Source organism: Pinus tabuliformis, chromosome 7 (assembly GCF_031772625.1).
Source record: "Pinus tabuliformis cultivar Carrire ecotype Pingquan chromosome 7, CPIR1, whole genome shotgun sequence".
Lineage (NCBI taxonomy): Eukaryota > Viridiplantae > Streptophyta > Pinopsida > Pinales > Pinaceae > Pinus > Pinus tabuliformis.
The window spans coordinates 1668677303-1668699877 of NC_142293.1; the positions used below are offsets into that span (position 1 = coordinate 1668677303).

Sequence of the window (22575 nt, forward strand, 5' to 3'; positions counted from 1 at the left end):
TAATAGTAAGCTTATTGAGCTCCATATAATCTGGACACATGCACCATGATCCATCATTCTTGTGAACCAATACTGCTGGAGCAAAGAAAGAACTTTGACTAGGTTGAATTATACCAGCCTCTAGCATTTTTGCAACCATACGTTCAATTTCACTCTTTTGGGCATAGGGATATATGTAAGGCCTGATGTTTGGAGGACACTTCCTGGAATCAAACGAATAGCATGAGCATGATCACGAATAGGCGGGAGGCCTTTAGGAGTCTTAAATACCTTGGAATGATTGTCCAAGAATTTTTGGAGATCTCGAGAAATAGATGATTTCGATGTGGGAACCTCTAGTGAACATAATTGTGCAATTATACCTCATTGTTCTTTCTTTAGAACCTTTGTCATTCTGTTAGAGCTGATTATCTTTCCCGATTTCCCTACGATACCCCTTAATTCAACTTCCTTTCCTTCTGAAGAAAATTTCATGAAAAGTTCTTGAAAATTAAAAGCTATTGTACCCAAGGATTGTAGCCATTGGACTCCTAGTACAACATCAACACCACCCATTGGAATGGAAAGCATTGGGTTATTCAATACATATTCTTCCATGGATAGCTTGATATTATGGCAATTTCCTGAGCAATTTATGGTTCCTCCACTTGCAACCATCACTTGACACTCTGGTGATGGATATATGAAGCAATTCAATTCCTTGGCTATCTTACAATGAATAAAATTATGGGTACTGCCTGAATCAATCAACACTATTACTTTTTTCTTCTTGATATGCCCATCTATCTTGATAGTTTGAGGAGTGGTAATTCTAGTCAATGCATTACAAGATATGGTCGGATTCATTTCTTCTTTCTCTAGGGTTTGTTCCTAGTGTATATCCTCTTCTTTTGACATTTCTTGTTGCTTTTCTTCCTCCTCTTCACAATCTATGTAAAATAAGTTCTTCTTAGCACACTTAGGACCTTTAGTGTATTTGTTATCACAACTATAACAAACCCCTTTTGCTCTTTTTTCTTCCAATTGTTGTGGTGTCAACCTTGTAGGTTTTGGATGGCTAGGGGCAGCAACACTTCCATCTTTATGATTGTGATTGGTAGGCTTCCTTGTTGCCATAATTTTTCTTTCCATTTTTCTTCCCAACCTGAATGCATTTTCCAATGAATCAGGTTCCCAAAGGAAAACCTCATGTTGGATGTTATCCTTTAAAGTCCCTATGAACACATCAATCCTATGCTCCTATGGAATATATTTTACCCTTATATTCAATTTTTGGAAGTCCTCAATGTGCTCCATCATTGAACCCTTTTGTTTGAGATTTATCAATTGGCTAAAAAAAGTGTTTCTTTTTGTATCTTCATAATGTGCTATCATTTCAATCGTAAAAATAGTCCAAGTGACAATTTGTTTACGAGAGAAAAGCCATTGATACCATACAAACTAATTTGGTTCCAAATATAAAGTTTCAATGCATACTTTTTGTGTGTTTTGCACATTATGGAGATCGAAAAATTGCTCCATCTGTAGTATCCATGATACAAGATCCTTGCCATCAAACTTCCTCATATCGATCTTTGGAACATGTTGATTCTTTGATCCAACGTTAGAGTCTATGAAATCATGATTAAGATTTATTTTGTTCTCATCATGAGTTTCCTTTACTACCCTTTCGCCATTAGTAAGCATTTCTTGTAGAAACTTTGTCAAATTTGTCTTCAAATATTTCATCTTAGCTTCCATGCCTTTCTTTAAATCATCCATCTTAGCTTCCATGCCATCCATCTTAGCTTCCACGTCATTCATCTTAGCTTCTACACCTTTCTTTAAACCATCCATCTTAGCTTCCACGCCATACATCTTAGCTTCTACATCTTTCTTTAAATCACCCATCTTAGCTTCTGTTACTTTTTGTGCAAGTGAAATTTGTTTCACTTGGTCTCATAATTTTCATATATCATGTTGCATTTCTTCCTCTTCTTCATGAGTCATGCTAGAGCTTTCAGGTTGCTTACTAGTTATTTCCATTTTCTTTCTTCGGGGCATCAATTAATGATAATGATGCTTCACTATACCCTTGAATTCCTTCAAACTAATTTTTTAAACCAAACTTTGCAAAAAAAAAAAAAAAAAAAAAAACTACACACCTTTTTTCACTTTGTAGGAGTTCGATATTGAATTTGTTGTATCTCTCTAATTTTGGATCTCCAAGGTCTGAATTTTTTCCTGCGGTAACCCTCTAAGAACTCTTTCTAACCCTGCAAGACTGATCAATATTGGATTCTCCAATGGAGAGTTAAGCTGAATCTTCCACGATGACCTAATTATAGACTAGTTCAGTAGAGTGAGTTTGTATGAAGCTCCACGTGTCACTGTTTTGACTTTAGGATCTGAAACTCATACACAAAAAACTATAGTCCGTCCTCTTTCTGAAACTTCTTATGAAATTTCAATCTGATGCTCAGAAAAAAAGTTATGACGATTTTCCCCAGGTCACCTGTTTGCGATATAATTCGAGATCTTGTAAAAACCCTAACTTCCTTGGATCATATCTCCGAAAATGTAGCGAAACAAGATCTGAAATTCAGACCCGAGGTTCAGAGAGATTTAAGCTCAAATGCTTTTTTTTTCTTCTTAAACGTCGCAGAAAAAAAGTTATAGCGAAAATGCCACGATGGCCTGTTTGGAGCAGCGAAACCCTAGAATCCAAACTCTGATACCAAATGTTATGAAACCAGCTCACGAAAAGACAGAAAAGATAGATCAACGACTTAGAAATCAGCCTCTTTGAGGGGGAAACCTCCTTTACATTACACAAATAAACAATTCTTGGATGATACAAATGACAAAACCTCCTTTCTATATATAGGAGTCTAAGGGTCACAATATAACCAAAGCTGACCTAACAATAATAATTCAAGGGCACAAAAATAACAATAGTGGTCTTCTATGGGGCACAATAATAACAATATGGGGACAATAGGGGCACAACAATAACAATAAGGAATACAATGACCATAGTAATGGGGGAATCACTAGTATTATAGTGACCTAACATAGTATCACACTCACTCTTGAGTCTTTTTCCTCTCCTTAGCTTTGCTTTTATAATTTCTCATTGAGTTAAATCCCTAACCTTAATCTCCAAAGAGATGGATGACTAGGATTAAATCTTAACTCACTTGAGATCAACAATTGAGTTTAAAACAAATTCATTAAAATAAATAATTTATTTTTTCTTCGTTTCTTTAGTTCAATATCCAACATAATTAATTATGTGATTTTCCTAAGTTAGACTTAAGCCAAATTACAAAAACAACCTACTCAATAAACTGAGCAAGTATACTAATTAGACTTTGGATGAATCATGCATTCTTGACACCTAGCTAGTGCTAAAGTGCCCGTTTGTTACTAAAATCATCAACATTTAACATAGAAAGGAATTACATGAAAACATAATTAAAAGTGGACCTTATTGTAGTAAGTTTGAGTGAGAACCCTCCTAATGTAGATTTTAGTCGCTTTGTTGGTGGAAACCTGTTACTTTTTGTGGCCTACTTTCCCTTTTCTATTTCCTACCTTATATCATGACACCAAAGGAATCATACTATCTATATACTTATTGTTAATTTGGTTCAATTTTTCAATATGAAAGAAATATTTGTTTTTCTTTTCTGATACAAAATTTGTTCACATTTCTTATTAAATAGAAGTATTATTAAAATTCTTGGGTTATAAGAAGTGTTGAGTTTGAAATATTTCCTTTTTCTCAAACAAAAAATTAGAAATAAAAGCGAAATAAAAATAAAAATATATATTAATTTTTTTTTTACATCATACAACCTGAAAAAGAGGCATATGGAAATGGAATTTTGTCACCTAACAAATTACTCAGTAATAAGATTTTCTTGGAATACAACGATGCATTTACACATATTTGTAACTAGTTATGCTCAATAGTGTAAGTTTAGTTTAATTTAGTTTTTTTACTTTAAAATACTTTTTAATTCTCATCTTTCAAGTTTTCATTTACATAGGGCAATAATAATTTAGTATTAAAAAGAGAAGGGCATATATTTCTTCTTATGGGAAGTGCACATGAAATGTGCACTCACTCAAAATCTCTATCTTCGAAAAGCAATCCACTTAGACTTCATCTTGTGGTCTACTGACTCATAATCTAAGATTATAACCCAAAACTACCACAGTTTGAAGTCACATATGGATTTTCGTGAGTTGCAAATTAAGATGTGAAAGAATGTAAAGATGATAATAAAGAAAAAAAAAGGCTTAATATATTAGTGAAAGTTTGAAAATTCATAAGTTTCTGTGTCAAATAAATTATACTTTATGTTTGATCATTTATGTGGACAAAATAAGACAACCAATATTAAGAGAAAATTTTGTGGGGAGCAAGAAAAACTTTTGTCATTTTTATAGAGGTGGTGCTCCTCTCTTGATAGATGTAAAATTCTTCTACTTGTTCTCAAATGAATACAATGGGTGAGTGCTAAAGAACAAATCCTAACAAATCTTCCATTAAAGCTTTGATGTAACAAATTTACTTGTAAAACACATCATTTCATTCATGGAAAGAAAAAAGGAATAAATATGAATGCAAAATATTTATCTACATGATTTGCATGTGAAAACTAAAAACACTCTTCTCATGGAAATGATATTAACAATGATATTCACATCATAACATTTACATCAAAAGACTTTTAAAGAGTAAAGGTTGTGACAAGGTTGGATTCTAGCATAACAGTGAGTAAAACACACTACATCATTAAGCAAGATTAAAAGAAATAGACCATATTTACAATAACTTAACATGTTATTTCAATTTAAACTCATAGGGATGAAAGAAGTTACACACTTGCAATCTTAAGCTTGTTGGGTCACTCAAATACCATCTCTTTACCAAACTTTCACTTCACTTTTAAACCATATTTCTCTTTCCCATACCCTTACATTAAACTATTTTCATGATTACATTGGGTTTAGACTTGATATTTTCCAATGCATCTGTTCTAGTGTTTTTGAGTGAATTAATGATTAAAGATTGGAAAAATAACATGTTTTCACTTATATATGAAAGTGGAATGAATTTCATGATGTTTGTAGGTGTATTTGAAGACTTCAACAAAGTCATCTTTGACCACCAAGCCTCAAAATCGAATTTCTTCTTCAACCCCTTGAAGGTTTGATGAATATTTGGGAGATTCCTTCAAGCATACTTCATGGAGAAGAATCATGAAAGTTTTGATAAGATTTCTTATCAAAGATATTAGATATTTGTGAGAGGATTTGTAGAGATGTTACTTGCTAAGTGTTAGCACATGGTTGTAACCACATGAGACATTTATGGATTTAGGAGAGATTTGTGGATCTAAAATCTTTGTTAGTTATCTCAAGTTTATGTATAAATAAGAGTGCCTCCTCCATTCTAAGGGGATGACCCTTGGAGCATGTATCCAACTTATGATGGAATAGAATAAAGCTTCCTTTTACATAAATTTCCATTCTATAGTTTTAGATGTAAATTGTTTTAATGTAGTGTATGAATTTATGGAATAGTTTGTCACTTTGCTCTTAGGAGAATTGAGCTCACTCCAAATGGATCAAGGAAGCATTTTATTTCATTATAAATAGTTGTGAATATTGGTTAGATTTATATGTTGGGTTATAATCTTGATTGTTGATAGGTCCTGTGAAACATTACGAAGAGACCTCCTGTAAGGGAGCTTAGTGTTTTCTTGCCTACAACAACTAAGTCATGTAACTCATCTTAATGCTTTCTATAGGTTTATATGCTTTACTGTTTTCATTAGGAATACTTGATAATTTTGATTGTTGATAGGTCTTGTGAAACATTATGGAAGGACCTCCTGTAAGGGAGCTTAGTGTTTTCTTGCTTACAACAACCAAGTTTGCTTAGCTTAGAGTCAATTGCCTACTCCTACATATATTTTGCTGGCATCATCACAAGCTTACGAGTATCCTTGGTTGATAATTTAATGAAAGCAATTTAAGTAATTGAATTTCCCGACAAAACTTAAAACTCAAAATAAGAAAGTCACACTAGCTGTGAACTCCTAAGATTTCTGTGTGGAATCTAAAATATAAATATATAAAGTGAGTTTATAATATTAAAAAAATTAAATGCATTTGTCCAAAATTGACTGAATAGGGCTCTCATGGACCATGGAAATGAAAAAACCTATAAGAGAAAAGAGGATAAGAATAAGAAATTAATTTTTTTCATTCAAAATGATGTTAGAAGTAAAGGCTGGGTGTTCGTTAACTGAGAAGAATATATTAGAAGACTCAACTAGGAGGTTACTTTACCTACTACACCAGATCTCTCTCTCTCTCTCTTTGGATGTTTTGCACATATTTTTATAATCCTTTCTTCATCTTATTGGAATTGCTTTATGGTTGTGGTTGTTTTCCCTTTGTGTTATCCTTTCATAAATATGAACTTTAATATTTATTCCCCAAAGAAGGGCCAATTCTAAACATTTGTAAAGTCCATTAAATTAGTCACTTTTTAAAAGTAATTTGTTTCCAAGTTAGAAATAGTCATGATTATACTTTAATTTTATCGGCATGATAGATGCCATTTCAACCATAGAAGTGATCTCCAAGTTGTTCTGCACACCTTTAGATTTCCAACGAGCTTTGGTTTTCCCAATTTGGACATTAGGAACTCAAGTAATGGACTTTGGAAGCTAGCGACTCAACAATTGTTTATCTGCTCCACATGAATCTTGGCCTTTGATTTATAAATATGTTCTATTTATCCCACATGCATTATAGAAGGTAATTTGTAACAATCTATAAGGAAATAAACTCCCTTTATTACTTGCATATGAAGTAGAAAGAGCCATGGATATTCATGTAACTTGTGTGTAGCTTTATCTTTTGATCACCAGCAGTTATTGCTCAAATGCCTTCCTTACTTTGAGCATGATATACACTATAGAGATGTGTTCATGCTCTAGATAAATTATTGAAGAAATCTTGCATTCATTGAGGGATTTTATAATAATTTTCTAAATAAGTTTTATTTATTTATTTAAGTCGACCAAAATTTATATTACAATGTAGTTGAAATTAAAATGAAAAAGAAAAAAGTAAATTTATTCATGAAACCTTTCTCATCAACTAAGTTTATGGTTTTTAAAATGTAAAATAAAATTTAATATGCTTTGGTTTGCAACCACAAATTATCCTTCCTCAATTATTTATGTTATATGCGCAGCTCTACAAATGGGGTTCGAACGCGGACCAGGTGCGAGATAACCGACATCCCCGGCCGCATGACCATGCACTCAAGTGCAAAAGATAATATAATTTATATGAAAGATAATACATATTTATAATTAAAAAAATTAAAATGTTTAACATTTTACAATATATTTATAATTAAGAGATTAAAAAATATAAAATATAGTTTTACCTTACAAACAACAATATAATTTATTCAAATTTACATTATCACATAATTATTATATCAAAATTTCCAATAATGATAAAAAATAATATATTTAAAGAAAAACATATCACCAATTTACACAAAAGTTTGGTGAAGTGAAACATTTTAGATATGTCGAGTTGGCACGGGTGGATAACGTGTAACATCATTATCATCAACGATGCCATAACGTTGTCTATCCCACGCTTACGAGAAGGCAAAGTGAGGCTGAGGCCGAGACTAATGGCGATGAGAGTGCCCCTGCAACTACACTTCCATCCTCGTTCTACATTCGCATTCTCTTCCACGACACCACACTATTCTCTGCTGCGCTGCTCTGTCAAATGTAACATCAACCCGGTAAGTGTCTTGAGCTCCTGACATGGCAATGTAGATACCCAGTAAGCCATTTCACATTATACGAAAGTTTTTGCATACTACTGAATCTGAATACAATTGAACATGCAGCTATCTATTACCCATTAGATATCTCCGTAACCATTGTAATTTGTTAAGTATTTATTGGGTGAATTCTTAAATCTGGTTCTTGTTCAATTATTCTAGTTTTGGCATGGCCTGTCATAATTTGCTTCCATAACCAATAGGGCATGCGTGCTTTTTATTCAGCTCAAACCTAGAACAATCTATTTATATTACATGGCACATGCTGGGTTTATTTGATCAGAGACAACATTCTATAGAGTGTAGCACTAAGCAGAATAACCTTTGATGAGACTCAGAGACCACGTTGGTGAGAAAACACAATGTAAAGTCTATCGAAAGAAGGTTAGAGCTATGCCAGTGTGCCAATACCATGTAAATTCTATCAAAAGAGGATTAGAAATTAGAGTTATACAATGGGCCATTGGTTCACTGGTGAGGTTGAAGAAGTTTTATGCACTCCCCAAAGGAAGTTTTCTTTATGTGATGCAACCACTTGTGGCATTTGCTCCCTTCAAAAGCAAAAGGAATAGAAAAGGGTTAATTCCATCAAAAGAGAATTAGAACTTAGAGTTATACAATGGGCCATTGGTTCATTGGCCAGTTTGAAGAAGTATTAAACACTCCCCAAAGAAGTTTTCTCTATATGATGTAACTACTTGTGGCATTTGCTCCCTGGATAAAAAAAAAGGGTTCAAATGTCCTTAAGGTACTTGAAATGAGCTATTTGTGATTAGCAATTGGAGGTTGGCTTGGGTTGCCCGAGTGGAATTCTAAGGGGACCAAGATGAAACCTCAATGATATTGAGTATCCAACATGACAAGGCAGCTTTGAGATGTGTACAAAAGAGCCCCACTTGAACCAGTGAACTATTTTTATGGTGCTTTCCTATTTTTCCTTTGTCGCTGTGGCTTGGTAATAGAATTCAGTCACCTTTGGAGATGATCATTGTACCTTCCTTTATCATTTTTGTCTCTGGTCTCTGAAGGATCCAAGATCACTCTAGGGGCAGATTTTCCCCTGAAAGTTGTATGAAACATGGTTTATGTTAATTTTTCCTGTGTTCTATGCCGTTACAATCACTTCAGCTCAATTCTTTCTTCAATTAGCAATCAATTTAATCTTTAAGTAACAAATAACAATTGTAGATAAAAAAGTAAATTTAATGAACAATAGAAGACAATCAAGAGCAATAAGAGACACAAGATTTGGTCAAAGACCAGGGAAAAACCCCACAAGGGGGAAACCCCTTTCAAATTCTTTTTCTTATTAGATTGTCATAAAATGTTCAACAGGGGGATACAATGATTCAATCCATCAACAAAAAGTCAAAGTCAATTGTTTGACTATCCAAGAGATCAACCAACCCCTCATCTGTTCAAAGTCAAATCTGGTCAACAAGTCAAATCTACAATTCTGGTCAAAGTCAATGACAACAGCAATAGTCCCAAATGGTCAATGGTCAACAGTCAACTTGCCTCCAAAAGAGCTTGGTCAATTGTCCAAAAATTTGAATGCTGGTCAAAATGAAGTCAAAACAGTCCCAAAATGTGAAAATTCCAAACTGGAATCCTATTGCGGCAACTCGTATTATTTCTCCTAATTATTAATTAATTTAACAATCTATTTGCTACAAAAAATATCGAAATAAACACACTGCAACCTTCACAAATAAAATATTGCGGAAAAATAATGCGCTGGAAACTGAGAAATGCTAGCACACACATAAAATTAACACAATTATTTTTGGACAAAAGTCCCTGGAAAAATCCAATGCAGGAAAACTGGTGCAACAGCTGAGGGTTTTATTATTATGTAGCAGTGAGAAATTATGAGTACAACTAGATGCCGAAATCTGACAATCCCATAGAGAAAAATACTGGCAAAAATCTAGTGAGGAATTTCCTCACCCCACAGGCAATCCTCGACACAACTTGCTTTCAGAAACTCGGCCCTCTGAACCTCTGCGTCAGCCTCCGCACTACTCTACGTAGCTTGCTTGACGTCAAGCCTCTGATTGATTTGTGATGAATTCATTCTTCTCTCTACTGCTTGGAAAGATGCTTCTCCGACACTTTGGGACTCCTTCCCGGCCTTTGGAACTAAAGACGTCTTTCCCTCTCAGCAAATCGAACTTGCCTCTAGAAGCTGCTGCGCTGCCCTTGTGTCAACGTCTTTGTGGCTCTTTTGCCTCTCTGCAAATGCACTCATTGGATCTGGAATACTTCCCCCAGCCTCACTGCCTCTGCCCCTCACTCACTGCTTCGATCTCTAGCTCTCTCTTCGGCAACTGACTACTGCTACTCTAGAAATCGATTTGCCAAGAAATCAAATTGTTCAAGTGTCTTCTCCATCACCACATCGACCTCCTCTTATAATCCTCTGTTGGAACACCAACGTCCAAGATTAAAACATAATTGATGGCTACGATCATCTCCGAATCAATCCGTGTAAGTTTCTAGATGATTCTTGGCTTGACATAATTAATACTGATTAATTAACCATATTCCCTAAGTTTAGACTTAGGAAATATTTTAAAACTGGTTAATAATCTAATTAAGTCTTTTCTAGGCAGAATTTCCAGAAACGATTTTTGGGTTTTGGAGATCTCATGTATTCTAGCCTCTCCACCAAATTTCGTGGCTAGAACACATCTGATGCTACAAAAAACTAACACTCCCTCTTATCAAGGAATGTGTTCTAGTGCTTGACACCTTGCCACAACACTCTTTCTCTGTATCATCTCTGTTACGCTGATGATGTCTGGCTGTTGTTGCCCACCAACTACTACGCAACTCTGATGTTGCAACTGTGTTGTCGTTGACATTGCCATACTGCTTCCAACTCTGCATTTGCACTGCAACTCCCTTTCATCTGTTGTTGTTGCAACTACAACATCTGCAATTGAAAAGCATCCAAAATACTGAATTTAATGTGTTCAGTATGATGCGTCTGTCTCCAAAGTATCTGCACTGTCACTGAAGAATTTGCATCGTTGCCAACTCTGCACTGAGCCATCTACTCTGCTGTTAACACTGTACTGCGCTCCTTAGCATCTGACTGCTACAAATCTACAACTGTCACTCTGGTACTGACTGAATCAATTACCACTGATCCATCCTATTACTGAATACTATGGGCCCCTGTAGCAAGGTACTGATCCATGAGGTGGACTCCTCAGGAACCCTGCCCAATCCTTGTAGTTCTTTGGGACTACACTACCAAATCTCCCCATCTCACTCCTGGAGGTATATCTGCGAATGTCGCGAAGTCTTCCTCCAACTTGGAGGACAACCTATCAATCTCTGCAGACGCTGCCTGCCGATCCTGCTTCTCTGAGCTCTCCTTCTTTCTGAGAGGACACTGCATGCTATAGTGAGCAAGCTCACCACACCTGAAACATTTGACCTTTGATAGGTCCTTCTTCTTCTTTCTCTGCTCCCCCTGCCCCTCACTGGGACCCTTTGATGCGAGGGCCACATTTTCCTCGTCCTTCACCACCTTCGATCCGTTGTTGCTACTGCCACTAATGGAGCTCTTTGGCAGAGCTCGTCTCAATTCTTGCTACTGCAGATCGACTCACATCCAGTCCCAATTTGGTAGCTTGGCTCTGCCTAATATACTTTGGACAAAAACTTGCCACTTTTAGAGACATTGTTTAGTGCCAACCTCACTAGTGCTGTTGGTTGAGGTGTTGCCCCAACATCTGCAAGCTGGTCTCGGACCTCCTAAATCCTAGTCAGGAAAGGATCTATGCCTTCCCCCTTTTGCATCCTTATACATCTCAGCTTCTCCTCCAGGAACATCTTCTGCTGCTTGAAAGTGCCCTGATATAGCGTGGTGAGAGCATCCCACATCTCTTTGGTAGTATCCTTGCTAGCTATGTGTGAGACTATATGGTCCCAAACTCCATCTAGGATCAACCGCTTCGCACGCACCATCTCCTTCCTGTATTCCTTTAGGTGATCCGCATCCACGAGATTTGCCACAACGCTGTGTATGTAGAGCTTTAGGCCATATTGATCCAACAGGAAGGACATTCTAGTCTTCGAGATGACGTAGTTGGAGGAGCCATCCAACCTATCCTAATCTCTAAGTCTTGTTGTGGCCATCTCTGATATTATCGAAAACTCCCTCTTTCCCTGTGCTCGACTGCTACTCTGCTACTCGCACTTCCTTCTGGAATGTGTGGCTCAGTTAGCTGCTAGTGCTACTGCCAATCTACAACTGGAAATTCGAACTTCCAAGACTCGAAGTTCCTTGAGGAAATTTTCTCCTCTGCTGTGTGTTCTTCTCTCTTCCACCCCGACGTTGGTTCTACTTCAGCGTACTGCTGCAAAACCCCTGCGTCTAGCTAGAGATCTACCCAATGAAAGCACTGAGTTGCTCCCTCTGCCTCTGGAATCACTTGATCTAGAAGGATCGAATTTTTTTGCCCCCCTCAGAAAAAAACAAACCTCCTCAAGCAACTTGCCCTCTTGGCAAAAATACTGCACTGCCCTTGGGAATTTCGACTTGCTGTCCTTCTGAGCAGAAAAATTTCTTTCCTTCGTTTTTGAACTCTCCAACTGATCAACTGTGCTCTGCTACCGTGTGAAAATTCCAAACTGGAATCCTATTGTAGCAACTAGTATTATTTCTCCTAATTGTTAATTAATTTAACAATCTATCTTCTATGACAAATATCGAAATAAACACACTACAAAATTCACAAATAAAATATCGTGGGAAAATAATGTGTTGGAAACTGAGAAATGCTAGCACACACACATAAAATTAACACAATTATTTTTGGACAAAAGTCCCTGGAAAAACCCAATGCAGGAAAACTGGTGCAGCAACTGAGGGTTTTATTATTATGCAGCAGTGAGAAATTCTGAGTACAACTAGATGCCGAAATATGGCAATCCTACAGAGAAAAATACTGGCAAAAATCTAGTGAGGAATTTCCTCACCCCACAGGCAATCCTCGACACAACTTTCCTTCAGAAACTCGACCCTCTAACCCTCTGTGTCAACCTCTGCGCTGCTTTGCGCAACCTGCTTGATGTCAAGCCTCTGAATGGTCTTTGATGAAGTCGTTCTGCCCTCTGCTTCTTTGGCACTCTGGGACTCCTTCCTGGCCTCTGGAACTGAAGATGTCTTTCCCTATCAGCAAATCAAACTTGCCTCTAGAAGTTGCTGCGCTGCCCCTTCATCAACTTCTCTATGGCTCTTTTGCCTCTCTGCAAATGCACTCATTGGATCTGGAATACTTCCTCCAACCTCACTGTCTTTGCCCCTTACTCACTGCTTCGATCTCTAGCTCTCTCTCCGATAACTGACTACTGCTACTCTGGAAATCGATCTACCAAGAAATTGAACTGTTCAAGTGTCTTCTCCATCACCACATCAACCTCCTCTTATAATCCTCTGTTGGAGCACGAACGACCAAAATTAAAACATAATCGATGGCTAGGATCATCTCCGAATTGATCTGCGTGAGTTTTTAGATGATTCTCGCCTTGACTTAAATAATATTGATTAATTAATCATATTCCCTAAGTTTAGACCTACTAAATATTTAAAAATTGGTTAATAATTTAATTAAGTCATTTCTAGGTGGAATTTCTAGAAACGATTTTAGGGTTTTGGAGATCTCATGTATTCTATCCTCTCCACCAAATTCATGGTTAGAAAACATCCGATGCTACAAAAAAAAACACAAAACAGTCCTCCAAAATCGGTCAAAGTCAAATTAAAACTCTGTTGAGATCCTAGTTGCAGAACTGTAGTCAACCAAGGTCAAAGTACCCAGAAAAATTCGTCCTCCTTACCTATGGGTTTTAGAAATGATGCTTTTTATGGAATCTTTAACAAGTCAAAGACGGGTGTAACTGTTGACGGTGCTGGACCCACCAACATGTTAGGGGATCTCCCTGGTAAGAAGTCCCAACTAGACTGCAGAACATTTGGAGTAGGAGTCCCAACAGTGGGTAGTAAAGCTATGCCTTGACTGTGATAGCGCGCAGAGGTAAGAAAGATATCTTTGTTAGAAGCAAGTGTGTGACCTTGCAGTGAGTCAAGATAGATGCATGGGGGTTCTAACACACAGAGGGGGAAATGAAGTGTATCCCTTAGAAGCCTGTAATAATACGCAACTTGAAACGAACACATGAGCTGAATGACATCACAAGTTGGAAAGCAGAATAGTTGACAATCCAAAGTGATGGGTTAAACCAACAACATGACTTCAAAAAGATTCATACAATCGTATACAAAGTAGCTCATACACAAATGCGTAAGTTAAACAACATACATTGCTAAAGTAACCAAAATAGTCGAACTACAATAACAACATATGCATGAAGGCGTGTTAGCTTTGTTATATTATATAAAGTGAAAGTTCCATCCATACATACACCATTGACAGCCACTAGCCTCAATAGTGGAACATTACAGTCAACATTGCCTGCTTCTCCAAAGAGATGTACTCGCTCTGCACTGTGGAGAAGCCAAGGTTCGTCACAATACTCTCCAAGCCTTCTCTAAGCAATGACTAGATAAAAGCTTGGATCCCAAAAGCCCTGCCTATGAGTTATGAGGTTCTATTTATAACAAAGGGTGGGGTGACCCTTGACATTCCCCTTTGTGACTCTTGGACTACCCTCATGACTCTTCAACTTCATTACATATAACTCTTTACATTACATATGACTGTTTGCATTCCACTAATGACACTTGGAATTTCACTTTACATCATGTTTACAATAATAATACATTTTCCACATATACCCATGTGGGACAAAAATAGGCTTGAGTCAGCCAGATAAGACAACACTAAGACTCGGACGGCTGTGGAAAGACCAACTCATCAACATCCTCTCCGTGATCTTTGGTGACGAACTGATGCCAAGCTTGGTATTGCGCAATGGTGTTCACGTACTGTTTGATGATGTCTTTCTGGAAACGAACTCTTGCCTCCATTGCTTCCAAGTATACTGATCTAGAACCTCTATCTAACTCGTCTTGTAACATGCATAGCTTAGTCCTGAGCATGGCTGGATCGATGACATATCTCTGCATGTTCTCTGCGCTGATCTACAAATCTGCGTTGGTGGCCATGTGCATCAACTGATCAAAGTACGCGTCGAGCTCCAGTCGGACTTGGTTCTTCTCTTTGGCTTCAGTGAGTGTTCCAATTGACGGGGTGCCATACTTTCTCACCACGACATCCAAACTCCTGAACAACCGTGCGTACGAAGCCTCAACATTGGTGATGAGCGGCGGGAGTTCCTCATAGTTCCGGATCAAACTCTGGATGCGTGCTTTGTCCAACTCTACTTGCAGCTTCATCATCTTGTGCAAGTGAAGCAGGGCTCCCTTGTACCTCATTGTCCATGTCTGTACATGATCAACAACAACATGTATATCTATGAGTGTTCACACTATCTTGGTGCAGTGCTGCTGATGACCATGTAGATGGACAACTGCCTTGTGCATGGTGACGAACCTGTCATACAGTCTCCGCATGACTGTCTCAAGAGCCGACACTTCAGCAAGTATCACTTTCTTCATCTCTGCTCTGGCGGATCCTGTTGATTGTTCCTCTCTCTACTTGGCTGCTTGCAATTCCTTAGCCATGCGCTCATTTTTTGCTATCAAGAACTTCACACTTGAGCTTGTGGCTTCAGCATAAGCCTTCGTAGCATCGGCCAAGGCAGCTGGATGTCTTCGCACATCTGACACAATCACCTGTTCTTCAAAGTGCGCAGGTGATGCATGCTCATCCGGGATGTGCGCTCTGTGTGCCTGTACAACTCTATGTTGTGACTCATCAAAGGCTATGTTTTACACATCTGTTCCCGGATCATCTTCAAGGAGAATGGTGTCCCCTTTTTCACTTGGGACTTGCTCTGCTACTGGAGCTGGTGAAGCCTGTGGGGTGACCTCAGTTGCTTTTGGCATGAGGTCAGTGTCTTGATCCTGTTCCAGCTGTACCATCTTCGTGTCCATCAGTTCTACTATCGGCTCATCCTGCTGAGCAAGTTCCTATTCTTGCGGTTGCTCACCCTGTTCATCATTCGCTGTTGGTGAATCTGAGTCTTCAACCTATATCGGCGTAGTTTGCGTTGTTTGAGCGCCTTGCACTTCCTCTTGTTCCTATTCCTATTCCTGTTCCTGCTGTGCTTCCTTCTCTCTTCTGCACAACTCTTGTTCTTCTTTGAGCTTCTGCTCTACTTCTTGCAACTTCCTCTCCGTCTCTTCCAATATTTTCTTATCTCTTCTTTTCTGCGCTCCTCTCCTGTCGCGCTGTTGCCTCTTTGCTTCTATCTCCAAAGCTACTCTCTCAACAAGTGGATCTTCCTTAAACTTGTAGCTATGATCTACCTCTGTGTTTTTGGCAGCCTTCCTCTTGCCTTTGTCTTGCGCAAGTTTGCTGCATGCTGCTGCTGTTGTTGCTACTCCCTGTGGTGCTGCTAGCCACTCTATTGCCATGCTGACCGGTTCATTGAGCCTAGAGGAGTTATAGCAATATCTCCAAGGGTCTTCCTCTGGCCAATGACACGCCTCGTGGATCCAAGGATAGTACACTCTCGTACAGTGGTCCTTGCATAAGCCATGCAGATTGTACGGATTGAAACTCTTGGTGCTGAACTTAAACTTCTTAAAGTCCTCGACCTCGGCATCTGTTTCTTTCAAACTCTGAATTGCGTACAACCCAATTCACAAAGGAAGCATAGGCCATGGTGCCTTCTTCCTGTGCAGTCCAACTGATAACCTTGTCGAGATGTGGTATGCAACCTCCTACATGACTAGCTTGTCTGTGGCAAACTTCGGCAACAAATGCGGAGCCTTCTCTACACTGTACATCTAGATGAAGGTGCCATCGGTGAGGCGTACCAATCTGCAATGTTCAACAACGCCTCCATTGTTGTCTGGGACATTCAAGGCGCATCTTGTTCAAAGATTATAATGTACAGAAGGGCAATGAAGTGGTCAAATAGTCTAGCCATGACTCCTCGGTAGCTTCACTTCTGAGAGCAACTCACAATATACGTTCACAACATTCTCTGAAGGTGTCCATGCCCAACCCATGCCAGGAAACTGTTGACGAGCACAAATTGCATCGAGCAGGTAGGCGGACATGAAGAATCTTGCTTGTTGATCCTTGGGCGGACTCTAGGCATTTGATACATGCACTTTCAACTGAAGAGCCAACATGTCGGACCAGTTGAAAGGTTTTCCTTCACTTGCCAGCTGATCCAACATAACAACCCAACTCTGCGGGAAGGTCTCTGTACTCTCTTGGCCATACAAGCAACATGCAAAGACAACCAAGAGTTGGTAAGCCTTCCTGAGTGTATTTGTCTTGTAGATCTGGTTGGGTGTCGTCCTGAACTTTGATGGCTCCCTTACCCAACGCTTCAAGATGTCTCTTGTGTTCGCGCTGTTGTTGGGAGTGTAGAACGGTGCATCCATCCTGTTCAGCGGCTGCGACAAATGATACATTTGCTGATAATCTTTCATCCTTAAGGTAGCAAGCTCTACTCCACTAACACTGCTCAGTATCATCATCTTAGGATCAGTGTGTGAGAGAATCCAGTGGATCACGTCTGCGTACGGGGGCTTGAGGGGTGACGCAGGCCAAGAGAAGGCTGATGCTAGGCTTTGAGGGGCCGGATCTGGTCCCGGGGAGGCCAAAAAGCTAAAACCCTTGTCCCAATTTTTTTCCTTCTTCGGATCTGAATTATGCCACAAAATCTTCAGTGAATAGCCCTGCAAAATTGTTTAGAGATTAGATCTTACCCTCAAGGGCCTAGATCTAGTTTTTCTTCCACTTGATCCATTGATCCAACCTACAAAAAAGAAAATAAAACACCCAAACCCGAGATATATACAAAATACTAAAAATCCCCAAAACTCAAGTGAGAAAAAATAACTTAAAGTTAGATCTACAAAATTATTTACAAGATTTACAAATATATAAGGGTTTTGAAAATTTTTAAATTTTGAGAAAAATATTTTTATGGAGTTTTTTCCTTTGAATCCCCAATGTATACTATAGCCTTAGCGAAGATTTAATCCACGATATAAATATTTGGAATCCAAGCAATTGTGGTTCTTGCCCAAGTTTGTAACTTGGAGGCCAAAGATTGAAGTACCTGCAAGCACTATGAATTTATCTCAAAAATAATTTGTTAGATCACATGGGGAATCAAACCACCTAAGATTTTTGAAGCCGGAAGCCGACGTGTGAGACTGGGAGGACATAATTGAAGTCTCAGAGGCAAATCGATCAGCTGAAGGGGTGAAACTATCCCTAGAAGCTATGACGTTGGGCTACGTAGAGGCTGCAAAGGACAAGTCATTCTATGGCTGGATCAGTCAAGATCGCCAGTGATAGTGTGAGGTATTTCTCACTAATCTTCTGTCAGTCAAATTATCTGTACTAGATAGTGAGAAAGGCATCCAAAGATTGTATTTAGAAAACTATTGCTTAATAATACAAATCCTCAGCTGCTGCACTAGTTTTCCCGCATTGGGTTTTTCTAGGGACATTTGTCCAAAAATAATTGTGTAATGTGTTGTGTATTTCTTTCTTGCTCAGTTACTTGTTTCCACATATAATTTTAATTGGTGAAGGTTGCAGTGTATTAGTTTCGATATTTGTTGTAGGAAGCAGTAAATAATTTGTTTAGTAATTAACAAATAGAAGGAACTTAATCAGTTGCTGCAGTAGAAATTTGGGCTTCCAACTTTTCACACTTTATGGATGAATTTTGATGTTTGGATTTGGTTTATCTTATCTTGGAGCTTCTCTATTGTCAAATTGTGGATGGTTGGATATGTTGTATTACATGTAAGTACACGCTTTTAATGCTATTCTTATTTTACTTTGCCATATACATTGGATTGGGATTTTTGCTATTTTAGGGCTAATTGTTGCATGCATTCACTGCTTAAACTGTGAAATTTTGTCTATATGTAGCATCTCTCAATGTATGGGCCATGTAATGTGAATGAAATTTTCTAGGGATAATTCTAACAATGAATTCATCTTGATAAGGCATCTCCTTTTGCAAGTCAAAGTGAAAATTGTATGGTTGCTTCCCTTTGCCCTAGAAGGCTAGCGAGGTAGTCTTAAGGCCTCCTTGATTAAGAAACGAAGCCCTCATTCATATTTATCATAGACTCCATTCTCCCAAGACTAAGGCACTGATCTTCCAAGAGGTGGTCACCCAAAATCAATTCTTTTTCACGTTTTCCTAGGTCTAGCCGGGTTGGGTCACCTAAGGCATCATTTTCCCGACAAAATAGCCCTCCAAAAAGTTTGATCTCCTAGCCTTCCCTGCATTGGTGTCTCCTCAAGGCCTCCTCCAGTTTTGAATCCATTCCGATGGTGGAGTTGTGAGAAAAGCCAAGCCCTAGCTCCGAGATCAATCTTTTCCCTAGTATCCCCAAGTCTAGTGCCTCATAGGATCAAATCAACACCTTTAAGTGAAAATTCTTTCTTTGATCCTTCCCCCCCTCCTCGTCTGGGTTAAAAATATCATTGGTTGCTAAACTCTTACCTCCTAATGTAGGCTGTGTCCACTTGGTCCCTTGTGGTCCCATTATTTTGAGAAGACAATTATTCAAGAACCATCCGGGATACCAATTTCAATAAGGATTTTAGGGAATGGGAAACTCTTTTACAAGTCATATTCCCTAAACTTTGTTGATTTGGCGTAGCATCGGATGTACTCTAGGCCTCAAATTTTGCAGGGACGCTTGGGCACATGTATTCCAAAGAACCCAGAAAGCACTTTGGGAAATTCCACCCAGAAACAATTTTATTAAAATAATTAATATTTTTTAATGGGACCCTAAGTCTAAACTTAGGAAATAAAAAATATTAATGGGTATTAATCTAATTGTGTGTGTAACTTCTAGAAGAAGACGAGGATCAAGCTAAAATGATCTTACCCATTGATTAGCTTTTAATCTGGGTCGTTGAATTTCAACGAGAAGATTATTTACGGGAGTTTGAAGGAAGAAATTATGATCGAGTAGATTTCTTGCAGTGAGGGGCAGTGAGTATCCAGAAGAAGGAAGTTTTCCTGGGCCGAAGAGTACAAGGTAGAGAGAGGGCAGAACAACGTCCATAGAGAGGCAGACATTGCCCCACATAGAGCTGACGTAGTGGTAGCGCAGGCCTTAGAGGGAAATCAAATTCCTGCTGAGGAAATCGAGTTTCAGTAGCTGGGAGCTGGGGTGTGAGAGCGAGAGGAAGAGATTCGGATTTTCCAGCCAGCAGAGGGTCTAGAGAAGGAGCAGCATGATACCCAACAGGGGTGACGCAAGAACTGCATGGGAGTGACGCAGTTCTGTGCAGAGGGTACGCAGAGGGTACACAGAGGCTCAAGTTCAGCGTGATCAGTCATAGCTTTTCCCAGTGACAGGGTGAGAGCACTTCACCATTCATTTTGTCTAGTTTCTCTCTGTATTGGATCGCTAGTTGAGCATCCAAGAATTGACTCAGATTTACTACAGGGTAACAATAAAACCCTCAGAACTGTTGCACCGGTTTTCCTGAATTGGGTTTTTTCGGGGACATTTGTTGAAAAGTAACGGTGTCATTTGTGTTTTATTTTCTTTCTTGCTCAGTCTCTTGTTTCCGCATAATATTTAATTAAGTGAAGGCTACAATGTATATGTTTTGATATTTTTCGTAGGAAACTGCAAATAATTTGGTTGATTAATTTAGCAAATAGAAGAAACATTATTAGTTGCTGCAGTAGAGATTCCAGTTTAGGAATTTTCACATGGTATCGGAGCTGCAAGTGGAACAAGAAGAGTAGTGCTAGGAAATCCAACATTGAGCAGAAGTAGAAAATCAAAAAAGCTATAGGAGGCAGCAGTTCGAAACCCTAGAGGGTTTGTGCAGTTCTTAGCCAGAGGGCTGAAATTTCGAGGTAGTCTCTCTCCAAGTGAGTCGCCGAAGAGAAGGGCTTCTAGATTGAGTTTTTGCGGGGGCAGAGGGAGCAGCGCAAAAGCCTCAGCATGAGTAGAGCTTGTGGGAAGCATATTTTTCTGTAGGCAGTTTGCTGAGCAGAAAATCGTCAGAAGAAAGAGGAGAAGTACGTTGATGGAATTTCTTCCTCAGAGAATTCCTAGTCAAGGAATTCGAATTCTCTAGAGCTGAGCAGCAACAAGGGGCAACAATTTTACTAGCTCCAGCAAGGAGTGCGTAAGCTAGCCCAGCAGCAGCACAAAGGAGAGAGGAGGTCATTCAACTTTCTATTTTTGGCAGAAATGGCAACCAGTGGCTTGAGGGATCAGGACAGGTTGGACAGAGCATCCAACTATGTCATCTGGAAGGCTAGAATGTCATTCCTTCTAGATGAGCATGCCCTCAAGACATATGTCAACAACGTGGTGGTTGTGCCTACAGATGCAGATCCATTGAAGAAGTACAAATCAGAAATGGCGAAGGCCAAGAGGATGATCCTTGATGGAGTAAAGGATCACGTAGTGTGTCATGTTGCTAGCAGAGGGACTGCTAAGGAGATGTGGGATGCCTTGGCAACGCTATATCAGGGATCTTCTGAGCAGCAGAAGATGTACTTGGAGCAAAAGCTAAGATCTGCTCAGATGTAGAAGGGAGAGCGTGTGGATCCATTCCTCACGAAGCTTAAGGAGACCCATGATGAATTGTCTACTGCAGGGCATACACCTCAAGATTCAGAGTTGGTTAGACTGACCCTCAATTCTGTCTCAGATGAGTGGCAAGTCTTTGTCTAGAGTATCCTGGGCAAAGTAGCATTGCTGAATTGGGATGAGATGTGGGCAGCTCTAAAACAAGAGGAGCTGAGGAGAGACTTAGTCAAGGTTAAACTTGATGGAAGCAGCAGCAGTGGGTCGAAGCCCAAGGAGGAGGAGGATAATGCAGCCCTTGCATCGAAGGGACAACAGGAGCAATAGAGACGTAAGAAGGACGTCTCGAAGATCAAGTGTTTCAGGTGTGGTGAGATGGGTCACTACGCTACTCAATGTCCTCTCAAGAAGAAGGACAAGGATGAGAAGCACGATCCGAAGGCTGCGCCCGCAAAGATCGAAGAGGAGTTCCCCATGACAATTGAGATACCTCTTGGAGGGAGCTGGGTTGATTTGGAGATGTAGTTCGAAAGAGCTACAGATGGGCAAGATCCTTGAGGAGTCCACCTCTTAGATCAATACCTTGCTACGGAAGCCTAGATTAGAAGCAGCAGGAGGATGGACTAGTGTCGGATGGTGCCAAGGAGTGTCGGGGATACAGTTGCAATGGCTAGGAGTGCCAGAGTATGAGCAACGCAGAGCAGAGTTGGCAGCAGTGCAGATAGCACAAAGTAGAGGTTAGCAACAACGCAATAGATTCAGAGGGTTAGTGCAGAGACTAGCAATAGTCAGACTCCCATATACATAGTTAGTTCAGTAATTTTGGATGTTTTTCCTTTGCTGATGGAGTAGCAGCAATAGTTTGCAATGTAGTGGCAGTTCTAGCAGCAACATAGATGCAACACTTGAGAAGGAGTTGTAGTACAAATGCAGTGTTGACAGTGGTAGTGTTAGCAGCAGTACAGTTGTAGCAGCAGCGCAGTGGTTGGTGGACAACATGTCAGACATCAACAGCATAGAGGATGATGCTTTAGAG

The 22575-nt window shown here is 39.2% G+C and overlaps 1 protein-coding gene across 1 annotated transcript in view; it reads left to right on the plus strand.

Moving 5' to 3' along the window:
• The first annotated feature begins 7647 nt into the window (after positions 1-7647).
• Positions 7648-22575, plus strand: part of TL29 (ascorbate peroxidase 4) — a 362477-nt gene continuing 347549 nt past the window's right edge. The window contains exon 1 of the mRNA XM_089460247.1: positions 7648-7837. Within this exon, the coding sequence (XP_089316373.1) occupies positions 7721-7837 (117 nt within the window). The 5' untranslated portion in view covers positions 7648-7720. The remainder of the gene's footprint in view (positions 7838-22575) is intronic.